At 43.1% G+C, this 21748-nt stretch overlaps 1 protein-coding gene across 1 annotated transcript; it reads left to right on the top strand.

Moving 5' to 3' along the window:
- The first annotated feature begins 3134 nt into the window (after positions 1-3134).
- On the top strand, positions 3135-21082 carry LOC110519733 (protein ANKUB1-like). The gene is made up of 7 exons (XM_090182780.1): positions 3135-3194; positions 16917-17091; positions 17853-17862; positions 18930-19114; positions 19258-19372; positions 20048-20648; positions 20763-21082. The coding sequence occupies exons 1-7, from the start codon at positions 3135-3137 to the stop codon at positions 20985-20987; spliced, it is 1371 nt and encodes a 456-aa protein (XP_090038906.1). The 3' UTR covers positions 20988-21082.
- Positions 21083-21748: the final 666 nt, after the last annotated feature.

The raw sequence follows: 21748 nt of genomic DNA, 5'->3' as shown, positions 1-21748 counted from the left end.
AAATTTTTTCCCATTCCTCCTTGCAAAACAGCTCGAGCTCAGTGAGGTTGGATGGAGAGCATTTGTGAACAGCAGTTTTCAGTTCTTTCCACAGATTCTCGATTGGATTCAGGTCTGGACTTTGACTTAGCCATTCTAACACCTGGATATGTTTATTTTTGAACCATTCCATTGTAGATTTTGCTTTATGTTTTGGATCATTGTCTTGTTGGAAGACAAATCTCCGTCCCAGTCTCAGGTCTTTTGCAGACTTCATCAGGTTGAAGTCCATTCTTCCAGAATGGTCCTGTATTTGGCTCCATCCATCTTCCCATCAATTTTAACCATCTTCCCTGTCCCTGCTGAAGAAAAGCAGGCCCAAACCATGATGCTGCCACCACCATGTTTGACAGTGGGGATGGTGTGTTCAGCTGTGTTGCTTTTACGCCAAACATAACGTTTTGCATTGTTGCCAAAAAGTTCAATTTTGGTTTCATCTGACCAGAGCACCTTCTTCCACATGTTTGGTGTGTCTCCCAGGTGGCTTGTGGCAAACTTTAAACGACACTTTTTATGGATATCTTTAAGAAATGGCTTTCTTCTTGCCACTCTTCCATAAAGGCCAGATTTGTGCAATATACGACTGATTGTTGTCCTATGGACAGAGTCTCCCACCTGAGCAGTAGATCTCTGCAGTTCATCCAGAGTGATCATGGGCCTCTTGGCTGCATCTCTGATCAGTCTTCTCCTTGTATTAGCTGAAAGTTTAGAGGGACGGCCAGGTCTTGGTAGATTTGCAGTGGTCTGATACTCCTTCCATTTCAATATTATCGCTTGCACAGTGCTCCTTGGGATGTTTAAAGCTTGGGAAATCTTTTTGTATCCAAATCCGGCTTTGAACTTCTTCACAACAGTATCTCGGACCTGCCTGGTGTGTTCCTTGTTCTTCATGATGCTCTCTGCGCTTTTAACGGACCTCTGAGACTATCACAGTGCAGGTGCATTTATACAGAGACTTGATTACACACAGGTGGATTGTATTTATCATCATTAGTCATTTAGGTCAACATTGGATCATTCAGAGATCCTCACTGAACTTCTGGAGAGAGTTTGCTGCACTGAAAGTAAAGGGGCTGAATAATTTTGCACGCCCAATTTTTCAGTTTTTGATTTGTTAAAAAAGTTATAAAATATCCAATAAATGTCGTTCCACTTCATGATTGTGTCCCACTTGTTGTTGATTCTTCACAAAAAAAGCTTTATAGTTTTATATCTTTATGTTTGAAGCATGAAATGTGGCAAAAGGTCGCAAAGTTCAACGGGGCCGAATACTTTCGCAAGGCACTGTATACGGCTGTGATTATAATCGAAGAGAATTCTCTTGGTAGATAATGCGGTCTACATTTGATTGTGAGGAATTCTAAATCAGGTGAACAGAAGGATTTGAGTTCCTGTATGTTTCTTTCATCACACCATGTCTCGTTAGCCATAAGGCATACGCCCCCGCCCCTCTTCTTACCAGAAAGATGTTTGTTTCTGTCGGCGCGATGCGTGGAGAAACCCGTTGGCTGCACCGCCTCGGATAGCGTCTCTCCAGTGAGCCATGTTTCCGTGAAGCAAATAACGTTACAGTCTCTGATGTCCCTCTGGAATGCTACCCTTGCTCGGATTTCATCAACCTTGTTGTCAAGAGACTGGACATTGGCAAGAAGAATGCTAGGGAGTGGTGCACGGTGTGCCCGTCTCCGGAGTCTGACCAGAAGACCGCCTCGTTTCCCTCTTTTTCGGAATGTTTTTTTTGGGTCGCTGCATGGGATCCACTCCGTTGTCCTGTTTGTAAGGCAGAACACAGGATCCGCGTTGCGAAAAACATATTCTTGGTCGTACTGATGGTGAGTTGACGCTGATCTTATATTCAGTAGTTCTTCTCGACTGTATGTAATGAAACCTAAGATGACCTGGGGTACTAATGTAAGAAATAACACGTAAAAAAACAAAAAACTGCATAGTTTCCTAGGAACGCGAAGCGAGGCGGCCCGCGAAGCGAGGCGGCTACACCCTGTGGCCACGAGGGATGAAAGAGAGAAGAAGAGGGGATGTGCAGGGAAGGGATGTGAGGAAGATGAGAGTGGGGATCAGAACAGCAACCAATGGAGGAGCAGAGTCCCGCTCCCGCCCATTTCCAGAGACACCAATCTCAGACCTGTGTTTGCCTCGCCAAACTCCGCCCAGATACTCACCACCTCACTGGAGGCCTTTTCTCTCCACTGCGACCGCACACCCAGAGAAAACGCCATATACTGTTTGGCCTTGGCCAGGTTAGTCCAGGTTTAAATGGCAGCTACGGTGAATATGAATATTTCTCTGGAGGTTTCTTATGAAAGGTGTGAATACTGTCAGAAGAAGCCTCCTATAATCAGTGGTGGTGGGGGGGGGACACATGTAAAAGCTGTTTACACACTTTTTATTTTATTTTGTTCAAGCATTTACCCACCTTTTGTGGAAGATGCATTGAAAGTAGAGGGAGCGTTACTTCTTTAATCCTGAACGACAATCAGCATTTACCAGTCAATGTTTTTACCACTACATCACTGCCTATGATATACCCTTATCCTCCCTGAATAGATTTCAGTACAAACAAATCATGAGCCAACCATCATGCTTAGAAGGTACATAATCAAATCAACTCAAACTTTATTTGTCACATGCGCTGAATACAACAAGTGTAGATCTTTCCGTGAAATAGTTTACTTACAGGCCCTTAACAAACAGTGCAGTTCAAGAAGAGTTGAAGAGAATATTTACCCAATAAACTAAAGTAACAAATAATAAAACATTTGAACTTGTCCGGTGGCCATTTGATTAATTGTTCAGCAGTCTTATGACTTTGGGTTAGAAGCTGTTATAGGTTTACCCTAACAAGTCCTGAAACAAATCATGAGCCAACTATCATGCTTAGAAGGTATATAGTGTCAGTCTTATTGGTTCACCCTAACAAGTTGTTTCAGTATGGGGAGAGGATAGGATGTAAGGGCGCTTCATTAATGTATTGAGGCCATTACATATACAGTATTTCACAATGCTAGGACACAGATTTGGTCTCCTAACCTTGTTCTGGTTGATTGACTCTCTAACAGTGCCTTCACACAGAGACCATGGTTGCAGCAGCTGAATGTAGCGTGGACTCTGTCCAGGAGGAGTGCTCAGCACATTGGGTAGACACCAGGATCCTGGTCATTAGGCAGATTAAACATACTGAAACAAGGAGGGACAACCTGAAATTGTCCAAAAAGGAACTCTTATTTGAGTTTTTATTTTTTACAGTGAACAAGATGAGACTTTGGAACGGATGATGCCTGAAACAATGCGGACGACTTAGAATTTTGTTCCTTTGGATGAGGCTTATAGATATAGTCAGTACTGTGTTTGATTTGTGTGCAGAAAGTTTACAACGGCAGGCAGTGGATTCTCAGTCATTCCTCTCAAGTAACAAAAAACGTATCATATTTCACTGGCTATTTGTAGTAGCCAAATGTGAATGGAATTATTATTATTCTAGAATCATTCAGTTGACTGAATGTGACTATGTGGTTGTACTGTATGTGATTGTACTGAATGTGACTATGTGGTTGTGCTGTATGTGATTGTACTGAATGTGACTATGTGATTGTACTGAATGTGACTATGTGGTTGTGCTGTATGTGATTGTACTGTACGTAATTGTAAGTGTTTGACATGGGTCTAATTGAGGCTCCAACCCCCTGCCTTAAAACTCTTTTATTAAGATGTGGATCATTATTGCTCATATGAGTCTGTGCAGTGTCAAAATAATAAATTCTTATTTACAATGATGGCCAAACCCGGACGACGCTGGGCCAATTATGCAGCACCCTATGAAACTCCCAATCACTTGGGAGTGGGAAGGATACCAAATCCAATATCACACACTTCTTCCTTAGTATTCTGAGAACTGTCAGATAGCTGTGAGAGCTATGAGTGGATCGTGGACCCATGCATAAATGATAACTTTACTGTAACTCAGTGGGGCAAGTAGAACATCCGGGTTAGTGTATGTGCATTATCTGGACAGTTGATTGTCTTTGTCTCAAAGCCTTTCCATTTCTGGGGTATTGAAGAAGCTTCTGATCTCAACCTTCTTGACAGGTAAGAAACACTTGGTTAGTGTATGTGTCTTATCCAATGGGTTGTCAGGTGAACGTTGAAGATGCTTCTTGGAGGTGATCTAATGATGTCATTGAATCGATGTCATTGAGTTGCTCACTGGACAAGACAATTATTCACTGAAAATTAAATCTGTCTTTCATTTCACTTATGTTGATACTTGATTGGCTATTTGCTGTCTTTTGAAAATACAAAAATAAATATAACTGTTTTATGAAACACTTGTAGACATTCATTGTTTTCAAAATCATATTTTCAGCAAAACAGATACATACGTTTACAATATGACATCAAATCAAATAAAAATGAAGTAAGTGATATGTAAATGATTGGCAAAAGGCTCCAACCACCCAAGTCATAGACTGTTCACTCTGCTACCACACGGCAAGCGATACGAGAGCACCAAGTCTGGGACAAAAGGCTCCTTAACAGCTTCTACCCCCAAGTCATTAGACTGCTGAACAGCTTCTACCCCCAAGTCATTAGACTGCTGAACAGCTTCTACCCCCAAGTCATTAGACTGCTGAACAGCTTCTACCTCCAAGTCATTAGACTGCTGAACAGCTTCCACCCTCAAGTCATTACACTGCTGAACAGCTTCTACCCCCAAGTCATTAGACTGCTGAACAGCTTCTACCCCCAAGTCATTAGACTGCTGAACAGCTTCCACCCCAACTCATTAGACTGCTGAACAGCTTCTACCCCCAAGTCATTAGACTGCTGAACAGCTTCTACCCCCAAGTCATTAGACTGCTGAACAGCTTCTACCCTCAAGTCATTAGACTGCAGAACAGCTTCTACCCCCAAGTCATTAGACTGCTGAACAGCTTCCACCCTCAAGTCATTAGACTGCTGAACAGCTTCTACCCCCAAGTCATTAGACTGCTGAACAGCTTCTACCCCCAAGTCATTAGACTGCTGAACAGCTTCCACCCCCAACTCATTAGACTGCTGAACAGCTTCTACCCCCAAGTCATTAGACTGTTGAACAGCTTCTACCCCCAAGTCATTAGACTGCTGAACAGCTTCTACCCTCAAGTCATTAGACTGCTGAACAGCTTCTACCCCCAAGTCATTAGACTGCTGAACAGCTTCTACCCCCAAGTCATTAGACTGCTGAACAGCTTCTACCCCCAAGTCATTAGACTGCTGAACAGCTTCCACCCCCAACTCATTAGACTGCTGAACAGCTTCTACCCCCAAGTCATTAGACTGCTGAACAGCTTCTACCCCCAAGTCATTAGACTGCTGAACAGCTTCTACCCCCAAGTCATTAGACTGCTGAACAGCTTCTACCCCCAAGTCATTAGACTGCTGAACAGCTTCTACCCTCAAGTCATTAGACTGCTGAACAGCTTCTACCCCCAAGTCATTAGACTGCTGAACAGCTTCTACCCCCAAGTCATTAGACTGCTGAACAGCTTCTACCCCCAAGTCATTAGACTGCTGAACAGCTTCCACCCCCAACTCATTAGACTGCTGAACAGCTTCTACCCCCAAGTCATTAGACTGCTGAACAGCTTCTACCCCCAAGTCATTAGACTGCTGAACAGCTTCTACCCCCAAGTCATTAGACTGCTGAACAGCTTCTACCCCCAAGCCATAAGACTGCTGAACAGCTTCTACCCCCAAGCCATTAGACTGCTGAACAGCTTCTACCCCCAAGCCATCAGACTGATGAACGTTAATTAAATGGCCACCTGCACTATTTGCATTGACCCCCTTTGTTATTGATGTATTTTTCTAATTGTTTTCCACTGACTCTCTTGAATTGGCTCGATGCACACTCACTACACTCTACCCACACATTCACTGTGACACTGACCGACTTTCACACTAGCTGCTGCTACTGTGTTTATTATCTATCCTGATTGCCTAGTCACTTTTACCCTTACCTACATGTACATACTGTATTACCTCAACTACCTCGCACCCATGCACATTGACTCGGTACTGGTACTCCTTGTATATAGCCTTGTTATTGTTATTGTGTTACTATTTAGAAAATATTTTCTTACTTTTTAACTCTGCATTGTTGGGAATGGGCTCGTAATAAAGCATCTCACAGTTGTTTTCGGCGTATGTGACCAATACGATTAGATTTTCATCTGAACAAATGAATGCTCTCGTTGTTATAATGAGGAATTTATTTAAATAAATGTGGTTTTCCTTGAAGATTTGAATGGGCTGAGAAAGCCTTTCGTGATGGATCTAGACAATCTGGTGAAAAGGGAGGGTTTGCGACTCTTCTCTTCAAGTGGGAAGGACGATGCGATATCATAAATTCCCTCTGGAGAAAAGGAGCCATGAGATTTTGTCATCGTCTCTGCAACGAAAGACCATCCAGCATGCCATCAATTTACATTTTTTCTCATTTATCAGACATCAGACAGACTTATCCAGAGAGACTTACAAGGAGCAATTAGGATTAAGTGCCTTGCTCAAGAGCACATTGACAGATTTTGCCTCGTGAACTCAGGGATTCTGAACCAGCAACCTATCGGTTACTGGCCCAACCTCTTAACCCACTAGGCTACCACCCAGCCCACAGTACAGTATGTCATAGGTAACAACTCAGAGGAGTACAACGTCTTTCCAAATGAATTAGTGGAATGGTAAAGGGATAATGTCTCAGTCTTGACTGAGCAGCAGCCTAAACAGCAGCAGGGCTTACCTGTAAAGTACACAGTAGGGGAAATGTTCTGAGGCTGGTACTCCAGAGACTCTTGAGGACAGAGGTTCTTACTAACATTCTTGGAACCCTGGTTGGTGGGAAAAGGCACATTAAAACAAACTGAAATGTTTTCGATATCTTAAAGTACAGCATATCAACTGCAAAGAAGCAGTGCAATGCCATGACACAAAGAATCATATAAAAGGTCAACAGCAGTGTTATTCATGAAAGATGTATGTGTACTATACCTTTGTATTGAAGGTGAGGACCTGCTCTCCAGTACTGCTGATGGTATCCCTTTCCAAATCAAACACGCCTTCTACAATGTCAATGTCACGCTGGTAGCGGACTCAAAATAACATTTAGCAGTGGCTTTGGTGATCATTTGAAGAATGACCATGCAAGTAGAAGTCTTTGGATCGTTCTGGACTGAAACATCAAAGTTTATGTTTTCATACTCATCTGACCACTGTCTCAGGAAGCACTTCACTGTCTCTTCAGCAAATATCTGGAAAAGCTGAGAGGAGAGCTCCTTGGATATGGCACATTGTTCATTTCCCCATTTCAGCCTTGAAAGAATGGAGTCTGAAGCACTTTTGGCTGCTTCCAATGTTAAGACCTGTGGAGTGCTGTGGCTGTCCTGAAGGGCTATCACTTTATCCACCAATTCATGACTGAAAATGTGGATGGTCCAAGTGGAAATGATTTTTCTCAATTTCCTAACAGCAGATCGGAGGTCGTCAGGATGAGAAGCACCCTGTCCATCTTCCTGTGTGTTCTCAACACTTTCCACCATAATGTCCACTACCACCCCAGCAGCTTGCCTGACTTTGTCCACAAAGGTTACAGGAAGTAAGTCCTCTGTGTGAAAGAAGTCCTCAATGATTGTGTTTCTAACAATGGGAAAGTCAATCTGAGCAGGAAACTCAGTGGGGATGGGAGTCCCGGGTAAAGCAAAGTGCCATTTCGACTGCCTTAATTTTGAAGTAGGTGTTAGAGAGATAGAAGAGCGTGAAGAAGAGGTATTTCTTGTATTTTGGCCGTCAGCACTCCTACAACGGATCGTGTCAATATCCTCCAGCATGGATCCTGAGAGCTCAGTGGTTTTAGGTAGTAATTTGTGCGGAATGTCCACACAGGCATCGTTTCCACCAGGTGTAACACTGCTCTGGTTGACCTCAAGATGGCCGAGACTTGCTCTTTGTGATGCAGGACTGCTTTGATATGTAAAGATTTGGATTGAACCAAGTGTTGTGTCTGATCTTTGAAGATCTTTTCTGAGAAACTCCGTAATCTTACTTTGCAGACTGTAGTAGATTTTACGAGCAACAGACCAGATTCTTTTCTCAGAAACCTGTCCAGTGGTGAGCAGGGAGGTTCCAGATACCATGTCAGATGATTGGGTGGTCTGGGTGAGCTCCTGCTGGTCTTTCACCATGGTTTGTATAATATCAGTAGATGTGGTGGATGTAGATACAGACTGGAGGTACTTATCTGTTGTACCTTCCTCCACAATGTTAAATGATCTAGAGAGGACCTCACTCACTCCTTTCTCAGCTTTGGTTTGGAACTCATGACTAGAACGTTTTTGGAGGCTCTTTGTTGAAAGACTGTGGGAAGATGCAATGCCTTTGGAGGCAGCAGTGCTGCAATTTAGACTTACTGGAGAGGTTCGCTCAGGAGAACCTTGGAGACGTTCAAACATGTCTTCACATGGTGTTGGGGACCTTGACAAGGAGATGTCCTTCAGCTGAGACAGAACACCACCTACCAATATGTTGACCTCAAGGGACATATCAGATATTTTCTTTCCTACTGTGGAGAAGCAAGGTGCATTTGATGCCTGATCCTCGCATGAGGTCAAGATTGTTGAAATTACCTCTTTGGTACTATTGGTCAGTAGAGCCTCGTCTGTTTCAGTCCAGAGAAGTTTTGAACTCTCGCTGACACCCCTGTGTAGAGCCACTTCAAGGTTCAAACTGTGCAAGTGAGGCACACTCTTACTAGCTTGCCTCAAGTCCTGGCTTGCCAAACAAATGTGCTCCTTAGTCTCAAGATGTCCAGAGTCCTCTGTGGGTATATGACTAGACATTCTGCTCAGCATGTCTGACCTCCGCTGATGAATGATGAAGTCCTTTAATGTCTTCTGAATATTGTTATATAAACTAGAGGTAGCAGACCAGATCCTGCTCTGTAGCTTTTGTGCATTTTCCTGGAGGTCAGGTTCTCTCTCCTCTACTTCTACAGGTTGCGCCAAGCTCTGCAGGTCTTCCACAAATGTTTCAATGATGCCAAAGGCAGCAGAATCCGCACAAATATCCTTTGACCATGTGTACTGGTTTTGTATGGAACAAGACCTGGATGCTACAGAATAAGCAGGCTGTGCACTAGTTAAGCTACTGGTGGACTTTTTAACTAGGAACTCACTCACTGCTTGAGTGGCATTTCTCTTAAATTCCTCACTTGAGAGTTTTCTAATACAATCTAACAGACTGGTCAAAGAAGCTGTGGCCTTACTTCTGCTGTCCTCAATTTGACAGGGGAACTCACATACTATTGGTGATGAGGCCCTGGAATGGGCAATATCCCCAAGCTGAGCCAGAACACCCTCTACAAATTTCTCTCTCTCAATAGAGAAGCCTGATCCTTTTTCTCCAACAGTGTACAGGGGGTCCTCCTTTGACATCTCAGTGTTGTACAAGACCAGAAGCTCTGAGATGACTTCTTTGGTGCAAGTTGTCAGAAGGAGCTTGCTTTCTTCTGACTCTGTTTTTGCCCAAAGAAGTTTTGAGCTCTCACTTAGGCCTCTTTGTAAAGTAACTGCACCAGTGGACTCTGGCAACTAAGGCTCACTCTTACTGGGCCTCTATTTCATGTCTAAGCAAGGAAGTGGAACTGTCTCCTTAAACTCAGAATTTGTGATGTTGTCATCAGATGTGACAATGCTCTTTAGGGCAAATCTCTGAAGCTTGTCGAAATAATCTTTCAAGTTGTTTTGGATGCTGTGGTAAATGTGAACAGCAGCAGACCAGGCACTCTTCTGTTGGGGACTCTCTTCAGATTCAGCCAAGGACTTCATATCTGACACGAAAGTCTTAACAACTACTGACGCTGCTGAGCCCACTGGGTGAATTGACTCTGTCTTTACAATGCCAGACAATGTTTGACCTGATACAGCACCTGTTAACTCAGACTGAATGACTGAACTAGGAAAGCTCAAACTACTGACTTTTTTGTCAAGAACTCCACTCACTGCTTGTATTGCTGATGTTTGAAACTCCCGGCTAGAGAGTTTTTGGATGCTCTTAGATGTGAGCGTGCAGGAGGAACCAGATTCACTAATATTGTAGCTGCTCTCGTATTTCCTAATCAGGGCATCAAGATCCTCAATGAAGCCAACATGCGATGCCAAAAACGTGATCTTGTCCTTCAGATCTTCCAGCAAATTCTGTTCGTTCTCGTCAACAAAAGCCACCATTGTGTCAGAGATGGTGGTCATGACTTGCCCTGTTAGACTCTTGCTCTCTTGGTCAACTTTTTCAAGTTTAAAAGCCAGCTCTCTCACCATGCTGTCAGTCACCTTGGTCTGTGAGTCTCCCCATACCGGTGTCACTAGAGAGGTTTGACTTGCGGAGGCACTCTTAACGACCACTGATAAGGCCGACTTGACATCTTTAGCCAACTCTGCCATTACAGCAGGGGTTAGCATCATAGAGCCTGCACTTCCAGATGGAGAATTGGACATGCATGCAAGTTTGGAGAGAGAACATTGCAGGCTGTCCTGCACACAGGTGACAAGGGTGTCCTCTGAGACACCTAAGAGGACTTGTAGCGTCTCAGAATTGGTTGTTTTCTTCTGCACATCAGACAGAGAGGTTAGAGTCCTTGGGAAAAAAACCCGCAGAAATCATCAAAGTCAAACAAATAATATGTAAGGCTGTGATGCACATTCAGTGTGTCAAATACATCTGCACCATTGAAAACAATGAGGAAAACGCTGCTGTTTCTCTGAGAAAAAACCTTAGTGTGATGTCAGCCTAACTGCTTAATTTCTAAAGCCCAATAAAATGTATTTTGTATAAGTCATTTGCATTGAAACTGGCCTGTAGAGATCTATCTATCCTGGCAACATCTATCCTCTACAAAAATCAAAATTGCTATAAACTTCAAGTACTGTAACTTCTAATAACTTCAAGGACAGTTTGAAGAAATGTTAAAGGGAAATTTCTAAATGTTTCAACTTCATATTCATCATCTCCAGCACCACCCCAACATCAGCATATGTGAAAAACGGGCATTTCTATGTTTTGTAGTAAAAAAAGAAAGAGGAAGATAAGTGTTTTCTATGACATCATCAACCAATTAGTAGGCAATGCCTACTCATAATTGGTTAAAATCACACGATGCACACTGATGATGTCATTATAATCTACAGCTGAGCATTTAACCAACATTTTTGTTATTTTTCGGTTTTTAAACAATTAATTGACCGACGTCGTCTCAATTATTTGAATTCCATATAGTTAATTTTTTTCTTCTTCTGTGAGCTCGATGCTCAGTTTCTGTAGAGATAAATCAGATCAAGCACGAACTATGCAATGTAGTAGGGAGTTGTAGTTTCCAACAGGCCAATATTCTACATAGTTTAGCACAGAAAATATGGCAATTAATTCCCATAATCCATTGCACGCCCACTTGCTTGTCCACTCTGTGTGGAGCAGATACGGAAACCTCATTGACTGAGACGGAGGGACGAGAGAATGCATGAGAGAGATAAAAAGCAGTTGCGTTGCGAGGATTCTCTACCTGGAAATACATGACCTAAGTGATTGACAGTTGGTGTTCAGCGGTCATAAAAGTAGGTCTTATTTACTTAGAAGAACTACTAAAATAGTGATTTTGTCAGACAGGATAAGCAGCAGCTCTATAGAGATGAGTTGATGACTTGGAATGAAATAATAAAGTCATCAAATAAATATTTTATATGAGAAAGTAAATGATGGTTGATAAGTCATAAACAGTAATGGACAGTCACTACCATCATGGGACTTTTATTCATTGTTTTATTATGTGTTGTTACAGCATTCAACACACATAATCCATAGTGCATTCAATGTCTAAAAAAAGTATTGAAATCCAAAACCGTGATTATTTTTTTAATATTTGAATCGAAACCAAACCAACCTCAAAAAGCACTAATTTCTCAGCACTATTGGAAACAGTTACGTCCCTCTATATTTTTTTTACTACAAAGCATGGAAATGTGTAATTTTCACATATGGTGATGCTGGAGATGAATACGAAGTTGTTAAATTTCCCTTTAAGAACATACCTCATGGCCCCCTTGGGCAGGTAGCTTCCACTGCCCAGACTGCCCTTAGTCAGGTAAATCTCCTTGAACTTAAGTTGTGATTCCTGTTCTTCTTCCTCTTCCTCCTCCATACAGTTGGAGGAAGGGTAGGGAGTCGGGATACGAAAGCTATTGTAAGACTTTCGACTGCCTGGCCTCTTAGGTACACCAGCCTCAGTAAATCTCACGCGGGACTTGGTGTTAATCTTATCGTCTAACAGACTGGTGAGTGACGCTGTGAGAGACCTCTGTGACAATGGAGAAGAGGCAGCATCTTGGATGCCCAGTAGTTCGTAAAGACCTGGGATGATGATCTGCATCAGCTTGTCCGATAAAAACTGGACAATCCTCAGACACAAGCCGGCAAGCTGTTGTTTTGTCAGCTGTATTCCAGAAACAGAAGAAGTGTTTTAAAATGTTGCATAGTGCGTCTTTCAAAAGCTTATGAACAAGGTTAAACATTAGGCAGAGTTTTCATGGTAATCTGATTAAATTGTCAGTAACATGATCTTACCGGGTCAAACATGCCCTCACGAATCCCCCTCCATTGCCTGAAAACAATATTGTTATAAATGTTGTCATATCAGGATGCGTGGCAGAATAGTTTTTATTTAATTATTTGCCTGATCGTGAAGTTATACTTGCTTTGTGTCAGTTGTTTTGGCAAAATTGCAATGTGACAACTTTTCTAGCACTGAACATTTTTTTCAGATTGATCAGTTTCTAATTTGATCCTATTTCCTTGAAGGTGTGATAGTACCAAAGAAAACAGAACATACTTCTCAGTTAGGTTTTGAAGGAAGTCCATAAGTGTCAGATGTTCCACATTGTTGAGCTTTCCCTCTTCTGTGGTTTCCATCACTGAGGTTGCTCTGCTCCTGGTACAATTGCTCTGCTCCTGGTAGAAATGTAATTATATTGCAAATAATCAAACTTAATTAACAACAAATATCATACTGAAATAATTATTAACTGTTAAAGAGGGGAGGAGCATTGGCAACGTTGGGCCAATTAAACAACTGCAACACAACAGAGATGGTTGTGGTACGTCAACATTGCCAATGATAGCATCACTGAAATGACAAGGTCAACTTACCATCTCATTGACAGCTTCAGAGGTCAGGTGGTCATCCATCACACAGACAGGCAGGTCTAGAGACTGGGACAAGGCTCTATGGTCATAACCAGGAGAGAATGGAAACATCAGAGCAGTCCCAATGGCAGAATCTAACCACTGTCTTCATGTCAAAGACTCACTCACTCATTTGCTTTGTCAAACCTACCCCTTAGAATGACTTCGATATTAAAAACCCAGGCTTTCCTAAAATGTTTACCTCAGCCAGTCTAGAACCCAGGTGTGTCTACAAAACACATGTACTCCTCCATAAGGTTCATGGCTTGCCTATTGTTTTATCCCAGTACAAGAGGGGCAACTGGATTCAGGATTAAACACAAGCAGTCTTTAAGGTATATCTTATTACAGTTTAGGCCTACCTTATTATTTTCTTCCATCTGGCAATATCATTTTAAGGAATGAAATCTGTTTTGTTGCTAGTATTATTAGTAACTGTAGGAAAATACAGCTGTAAAGTACAAGAATCAGCTACTTTCTGAAGGGAAGCCAAGCTCATAAGCAATTTAGAACCTACAGACAATTATGACAAAATTGGAACGCATAAATGCGTCACAAACGCCTTGTGGTCACATGTTATTTTAGGGCGTGGCTCCGCATTCGTGAATTTGCGATTAATACTTTTCTCATGCCGAAACCGGATTAAATACATACCGGTAGTTAAATGACAAAAAATATGATATTCGCAATGTCATTAAGCAACAACAACAACAAAAACATAAATAGCTACTACAATTTCTAAACATGATTTTGTGGACCCACGACTAGACTTTATCTATGTTAGCTAGTTGCTAGCGATGCTAGTCAGCATAGGCTGCTACGTGATAAACAGTTCGCGTTAGCGAATTAGCCACCTAGCTAGCCAGCCTAACAAACTGTCAAATCCAATGGAAACCGATGAAACCCTGCTGCCAAATAAGGGCTAGCTCGATGACTCGATGACACTCTAACCACTAGGCTACTTGTCTTCATGAAGGGTTTCATGTGAGCCTGTTTGCATCCCTCCCAGCTGCCCACTGCATTGAGGCTAGGTAACACAGTGAGGTCCCCATGAGTTTCAACGCTTTAATAAGTGCTATCGTGCAGAAAAAGCGAATAAAATACTGGTTGATGAGCTAGCTAAATTAGCAAGACGGGTATGACCGTTAACAGCGTGCATGCACAAATGCATGACGACACTTTGAATATAAGTGAAGCAGGCATGCAGAACGAGATCGCCCCACCAAGCCAGATAGTAGAGGGGTACAACAACGCCGGGACACAGAGGCATAGCTCATACAATTATATTTTGTTCCAGTCAATGACAATACATGTTGAAAAATAAATACCTGCGTGAAATATATGGCATCGCATGCTAGTGCAAAGATAGCTTGCATGAATTTTTTTTTAAATCCGGTGACCACTAGATGTCCTCGTATATCCACATTTAGATCAACTGTACTTGATTTTTCATCAGTGCTGTGAATGACAAGCCCACTGAATCTAGTTTAATAATCTTTATACTCAGCAGGTAGAGGCATAGGTACTTCAAATCAGTGCTTAATTTGAGCAGGATCATGCCAGAACAGGATCCGGCACCTTTCCGTTCTGGACTGTTTTGTTCCGGAACCTATTTGGCCGAATCCGGTACCTCTCGTGCCATGAAAAATAATGTTCACTTTTTGCTATGTAACAATTATAATAAAAGCGATCAAAGTTCATTCGAGTTGCCTCTTCGTCAATTATCCTGCCCCCTCATCTCTCCAGAGTTGCACTTCATCATTTGTTTCCATATAGAATCATAGCTGCATAAAGGGTTCTGGAGGAATTTTCTAAAGTTACGGAATTACTGCTGTCTGTTCAGAAATAAATTAAATCATTCAGAATAGCCTAATACGTCATGAGAAGCCCTATAATTTAGCTACAGAGGACCAATGGCCCCTTTTTTAAATAGCCTAGCTGCGGATTGTAGCCCAATAACAAAGAATAGCCTACAGTCGGGAACGCGAGGCAAATCTGTCAGTGAAAAAACAGCAGGCAGACAAAACAGGCCTTTTGCAATATTTCAAATACAATCGAGGGAAAACACAGGTTGAAAAGCAATGACTCTTGCTGAAAAGATAAGACTATGCTGTAGACTACCAAAATATTTGATCAACTCCCAAACATTGTTTTACAAAACAGAGAGAGGGAGAGATAGGCTTTTGACACGAGCGCATCGACAATCTCCAGCAAGTGAGCTGCGCATCATTGGGTGAGTCAGTGAAACTGGAAAGCATTTTTAGGACTAATTTCCTCCTCATAATGTAGCCTACTATATGTTTCTCCACAAACCTAGGCCTATAGGCTATTGATGGATTCAAGACAAGGTCGTTTTTATTGATCTCAGATACTAAATTTGTCAGCGTCAAAGTAGCCTGCCATTTCGATCATTTGTGCCGATTAAAAAAAGATAATGCCAAAGTCTCCAGTCATGTAAAATTATGTAGAATTGCACGAAATGCGGTTTTAAAAAGGCCAACACTTTCCCGGACCCTAGGCTACTAAAAATGTTCCCCATGTGTGCACCTTCTATAAGTGGCTCTACCCAAATGTGATGATATCAAATCAAATTTATTTATATAGCCCTTCGTACATCAGCTGATATCTCAAAGTGCTGGACAGAAACCCATTCTAAAACCCCAAACAGCAAGCAATGCAGGTGATGATATGTGTTCAATGCTCTATTATAAAAGGTGATCTTTTTTCTCATGAGTTCTGGTACCACAGAACCCCCCCTCTAGCACCCACTCTTTGTTCTAGCACCTCCCAATTTACAAATTAAGCTCTGCTTCAAATTTTTATTTTACAAGGCAAGTCAGTTAAGAACAAATTCTTATTTTCAATAAAGGCCTAGGAACAGTGGGTTGCCCTATAAGGCACCTCGGGCTTCCCGAGTGGCGCAGTGGTCTAAGGCACTGCGTAGTACTAGCTGTGCCACTAGAGATCCTGGTTCAAGTCCAGGCTCTGTCGCAGCCGGCCGTGACTGGGAGACCCATGGGGCGGCGCACAATTGGCCCAGCGTCATCCGGGTTAGTGGAGGGTTTGGCCGGCAGGGGTGTTCTTGTCCCATCACGCACTAGTGACTCCTGTGTCGGGCCAGTGCACGCTGACACGGTCGACACGGCTGGCTTCCAGGTTAAGCGGGCATGGTGTCATGAAGCAGTGTGGCTTGGCTGGGTTGTGTTTCGGAGGACGCACGGCTCTTGGCTCTCGCCTCTCCCAAGTCCATATGGGAGTTGTAGCAATGGGACAACTACCAATTGGATACCACTAAATTGAAAAAAAAAAGAAGTCACCTTGTAGGTTTGTGGTATATGGCCAATATACCTCCGCGTTGCGTTGTGCCTAAGAACAGCCCTTGGCCGTGGTATATTGGCCATATATACCACACCTCCTTGGGCCTTATTTCACTTTTACAATTATTGTATTGACATCTGTCTGGGTGGAACACCCTCCATAATGGGTGTCTGTGTGGGACACCCTCCATTACGGCTCCATCAGTGTTGAGCCCTCTCACTCTGATTGTATGGGACACTCAATTACGGCTCCTTGTGTTTCCAATCTTCTTCCTCTGGCAGGATTACTTCCACGTGCAACTGTCAGACGACAAGCAGGTGAGGCACTTCCTGGAGCTGAGCTATGCTGGTGCCATCCTTCGGGACAGCTGGGTCCTGACAGACGTTGGCATCACCCCTAGCAGTGCCATCTGCTGCCTGCTGAAGGTACCAGCCGAACACCTAGCTGTTTCTACCCGTGCTTGAAAATGCATATCAAAGTGAGCTGGCTATTGCTTGAAACAGCTTCATACTATCATTAACATAAAGTGTTTCAGATATAGTGTGGTGATATATATTATGGTTAAATAGTATGGTTATATAGTATGATTATATATATAATGGTGATATAGAGTGGTAATATATAGTATTGGTTATATAGTATGGTTAAATAGTATGATTATATAGTATGGTTATATAGTATGATTATATAGTATGATTATATAGTATGATTATATAGTATGGTTATATAGTATGATTAGGTGATTTAGTTAATTCAAACAGGTGCCATTAATACAGGTAACGAGTGGAGGACAGAGGAGCCTCTTAAAGAAGAAGTTACAGGTCTGTGAGAGCCAGAAATCTTGCTTGTTTGTAGGTGACCAAATACTTATTTTCCACCATAATTTGCAAATAAATTCATTAAAAATCCTACAATGTGATTTTTCTGGATTTTTTTTCTCATTTTGTCTGTCATTGTTGATGTGTAACTATGATGAAAATTACAGGCCTCTCTCATCTTTTTAAGTGGAAGAACTTGCACAATTGGTGGCTGACTAAATACTTTTTTGCCCCACTGTAGTGGTGTGGTGGTATATAGTATGGTGATATATAGTATGTTGAGGTCACCCTGCTTGAGACTTAAAGTAATATTGCCCTTGCTCAACCAAGACCATGGTTATGGTAGAGTGATTGGTTAGTAAGAACACTGCTTCGTGAGTGTGAAGTGTTGTTGTACAGAGGTCCCTGGGTACATGTCCAGAGCCAGACAGGGACAGAACTCACTCTGTTCCACAAAGTTCTGTGGAAGATTTGCTAACAGAGGAGAGTGGTTATGTATCTAAGTACAAATTTAACCATCAGAATAATGTTTATTTGTGTTCTTTACTCCTTACTTACACATCCCATCATTGACATAGTCAAAGCCAGACCTTCTGTCTGTCTCTCCTTCTTGCTGGTTGACTAGAGTGGAAATCTATAGTATTGTATGGTTGACCTGGGATAGAGCTGAAATGTGGCCCGATGTAGTGTTGCCTTTGTACCAAACACCCTTACAGTCATAAACCTTTTCCCCATGTAATCGCCTCGACCTCAGTCTGGTGTTCGCTAACAGTATCTGAAGAGTCTGTATACCCAGTGGTGTATAGTACAGTAGAGCACAGCAGACTACAGCAGACTACAGTAGAGCACAGCAGAGTACAGCAGACAGAGTACAGCAGAGTACAGCAGAGTACAGTAGAGCACAGCAGGCCGTATAGTAGGAGAAGAAGAGGCCCTTTGGGTTCATTGAAATACATATTCATAATATTTCTGTTAACAATTTAATCTGCACCCAGATTAGTCTTCAATTTAATTTTCACCCAGATTAGTGTTCAATTTAATCTGCACCCAGATTAGTTTTCATTGTGATAGAACAAAACTCAGTACAGCACATGAATTAGAAAATATTGTTACAAATTTGTGCCACGAGATGGTGGTATATTATAAGTTTAAATAGCATGGACATTTGATTTGTCTCTGGATAGAAATTGCCCTTGGGAACAGATCAGTTTACTCTCACCAAATCCTAACCTTTACCATTAGCAGTAAAAACACAAACCAGACCTAAGATCAGTGCAAAGGAGCCACTTCATCTTACCCCTGTAATTATATGACTCCTAACTTATATATACTGAGTGTACCAAACATTAGTAACACCTTCCTAATATTGAGTTGCACCCCGCCTTTTGCAATCAGAACAGCCTCAATTCGTTGGGGCATGGACTCTACAAGGTGTTTGAAAGCGTTCCCCGGGGATGCTGGCCCATAATGACTCAGTGCCGTGACGGGGGAGACCCTCTCAGTCTTGGGCACTGTGTTTCTTCTGAGTACGTCTGTGGCCAGGCTCATGACCCTGGTGTCCCAGCAGTGTGGGCTTCCCGTCAGCTCCTTCAGACTGAGCTCTCCCACCGGCCTGCAACTCTACGACTACAACCGGCTGCACGACTACGCCATTGACCTGGGTATGGCCTTCCTTGTGCAGTAGATCAATGGTCCTCTGGCTCAACACCTTATGGATGTAACACAGAGACAAATGGACTGTATGGAACACATTCTTGGTTCATGGCAACCAGGAGGACAACCTGCACGTGTCTCTGTCTCCCAGGGGCTACTCTACGGTTGGACACCTGGGATGGGTGGGCGGAGTTCCTCAGAGGCTGCTTCCTGGGACACAGACTGACCGTCCAACGACACCTGTCTAGGGAGAGACCTGTGATGAGGTCAGAATACACATCTACACACTGAACTGTATGATAGACTTACTATCAACAGTGATGGTACTGAACCTTTATATAGCTTACAATGATGGTACTGAACCTTTATATAGCTTACAATGATAGTACTGACCCTGTATATAGCTTACAATGAGAGTACTTACCCTGTATATAGCTTACAATGATGGTACTGACCCTGTATATAGCTTACAATGATGGTACTGACCATGTATATAGCTTACAATGATAGTACTGACCCTGTATATAGCTTACAATAATGCTACTGACCCTGTATATAGCTTACAATAATGGTACTGACCCTGTATATAGCTTACAATGATAGTACTGACCCTGTATTTAGCTTACAATGATAGTATGATAGCTTATAATGATAGTACTGACCCTGTATATAGCTTACAATGATAGTACTGACCCTGTATTTAGCTTACAATGATAGTATGATAGCTTATAATGATAGTACTGACCCAGTATATAGCTTATATTCTCTTGTTTTTTTCCTTCATATGTTTGTTCTCTTACCCTGATATTTAATACTGCATTGTGGGAAAGAGCTTGCAAGTAAGCATTTTACTGTACTGTTTTATAACCCACTGTATCTTGTGAACTTGACAAAAAAAACTTGAAACGTGTTATAAATACATTGATTCTGTATTATTCCAGGTTCCAGCTCCGGGTGGCACTCTACATCGCTGCTTCTCTGGGCCACCTGGACCTGGCCGGCTGGCTGCTGGAGAGGGGGGTGCGTGTCATTGAGCCGGTGGGGGTTCACCCTTACCGTGAGTGGTGCCACCAGACGGCCCACCCCGACGTCGCCAAGTGTCCCGCTGTCGCCTCCATCGAGAGCGGCCAGCTCACCATCCTCAAACTCTTTATCGCCAGCAGCGTTCTGACCCTTGCCTGTCGGGATCCCCAGGGTCGCGACCCCCTGAGGATCGCCCTTCAGTACGGCCACAGGGAGTGTGTGAGTCACCTGGCCACCAAGCTGTGGTCTGTGGTGGTCCTCCCAGGTATGGCCCTGCCCATGCGGACATACCTCCAGATAAAGGGCTGGGTGAGGCTGGGGCAGAGGAGGGCAGCATCCAGGCACTGCATGGGCCTCAACAGGGCTCCGTTCAGGACCCGGGTGGGCGACACGGTCCTGGTGGACGGCTTCACCCTCCCCAAGATGTCCTCCAAGCCCAGGAGGAGTGAGGCCAAGGCGGGTATCAGGATGATGTCCACAGCCTCTCGATGTTTGACCCCCATCAACTGCCCATCTCATGTATCCTGCCCGCTCCGCGCCCTGGCATCCCAGGATAAACCTCTTCAACTACCGAAGCTACACCCTGTGGCCACGAGGGATGAAAGAGAGAAGAAGAGGGGATGTGGAGGGAAGGGATGTGAGGAGGATGAGAGTGGGGATCAGAACAGCAACCAATGGAGGAGCAGAGTCCCGCTCCCGCCCATTTCCAGAGACACCAATCTCAGACCTGTGTTTGCCTCGCCAAACTCCGCCCAGATACTCACCACCTCACTGGAGGCCTTTTCTCTCCACTGCGACCGCACACCCAGAGAAAACGCCATATACTGTTTGGCCTTGGCCAGGTTAGTCCAAGTTTAAATGACAGCTACGGTGAATATGAATATTTCTCTGGAGGTTTCTTATGAAAGGTGTGAATACTGTCAGAAGAAGCCTCCTATAATCAGTGGTGGTGGGGGGGGGACACATGTAAAAGCTGTTTACACACTTTTTATTTTATTTTGTTCAAGCATTTACCCACCTTTTGTGGAAGATGCATTGAAAGTAGAGGGAGCGTTACTTCTTTAATCCTGAACGGCAATCAGCATTTACCAGTCAATGTTTTTACCACTTCATCACTGCCTATGATATACCCTATAAACAGTGCAGTTCAAGAAGAGTTGAAGAGAATATTTACCCAATAAACTAAAGTAACAAATAATAAAACAGTTGAACTTGTCCGGTGGCCATTTGATTAATTGTTCAGCAGTCTTATGACTTGGGGTTAGAAGCTGTTATAGGTTTACCCTAATGTAACGGATGTGAAACGGCTAGCTTAGTTAGCGTGGGCGCTAAATAGCGTTTCAATCAGTGACGTCACTTGCTCTGAGACCTTGAAGTAGTAGTTCCCCTTGCTCTGCAAGGGCCGCGGCTTTTGTGGAGCGATGGGTAACGATGCTTCGAGGGTGACTGTTGATGTGTGCAGAAGGTCCCTAGTTCGCGCCCGGGTATGGGCGAGGGGACGGTCTAAATTTGTACTGTTACAAGTCCTGAAACAAATCATGAGCCAACTAACATGCTTAGAAGGTATATAGTGTCAGTCTTATTGGTTCACCCTAACAAGTTGTTTCAGTATGGGGAGA

Source organism: Oncorhynchus mykiss, chromosome 1, assembly GCF_057628025.1.
Source record: "Oncorhynchus mykiss isolate SJ-2025 chromosome 1, ASM5762802v1, whole genome shotgun sequence".
In the NCBI taxonomy this organism is placed as follows: Eukaryota; Metazoa; Chordata; class Actinopteri; order Salmoniformes; family Salmonidae; genus Oncorhynchus; species Oncorhynchus mykiss.
This window is presented reverse-complemented; position numbering and strand designations above follow the sequence as displayed.

Coding starts and splice junctions, on each gene's coding strand:
- LOC110519733 (XM_090182780.1), top strand. CDS start 3,135: ATGGTTGCAGCAGCTGAATGTAGCGTGGACTCTGTCCAGGAGGAGTGC. Junction 3,195..16,916: donor AGGAGTGCTCAGCACATTGG/GTAGACACCAGG, acceptor TTCCTCTGGCAG/GATTACTTCCACGTGCAACT. Junction 20,649..20,762: donor CCATCAACTGCCCATCTCAT/GTATCCTGCCCG, acceptor TGTGGAGGGAAG/GGATGTGAGGAGGATGAGAG.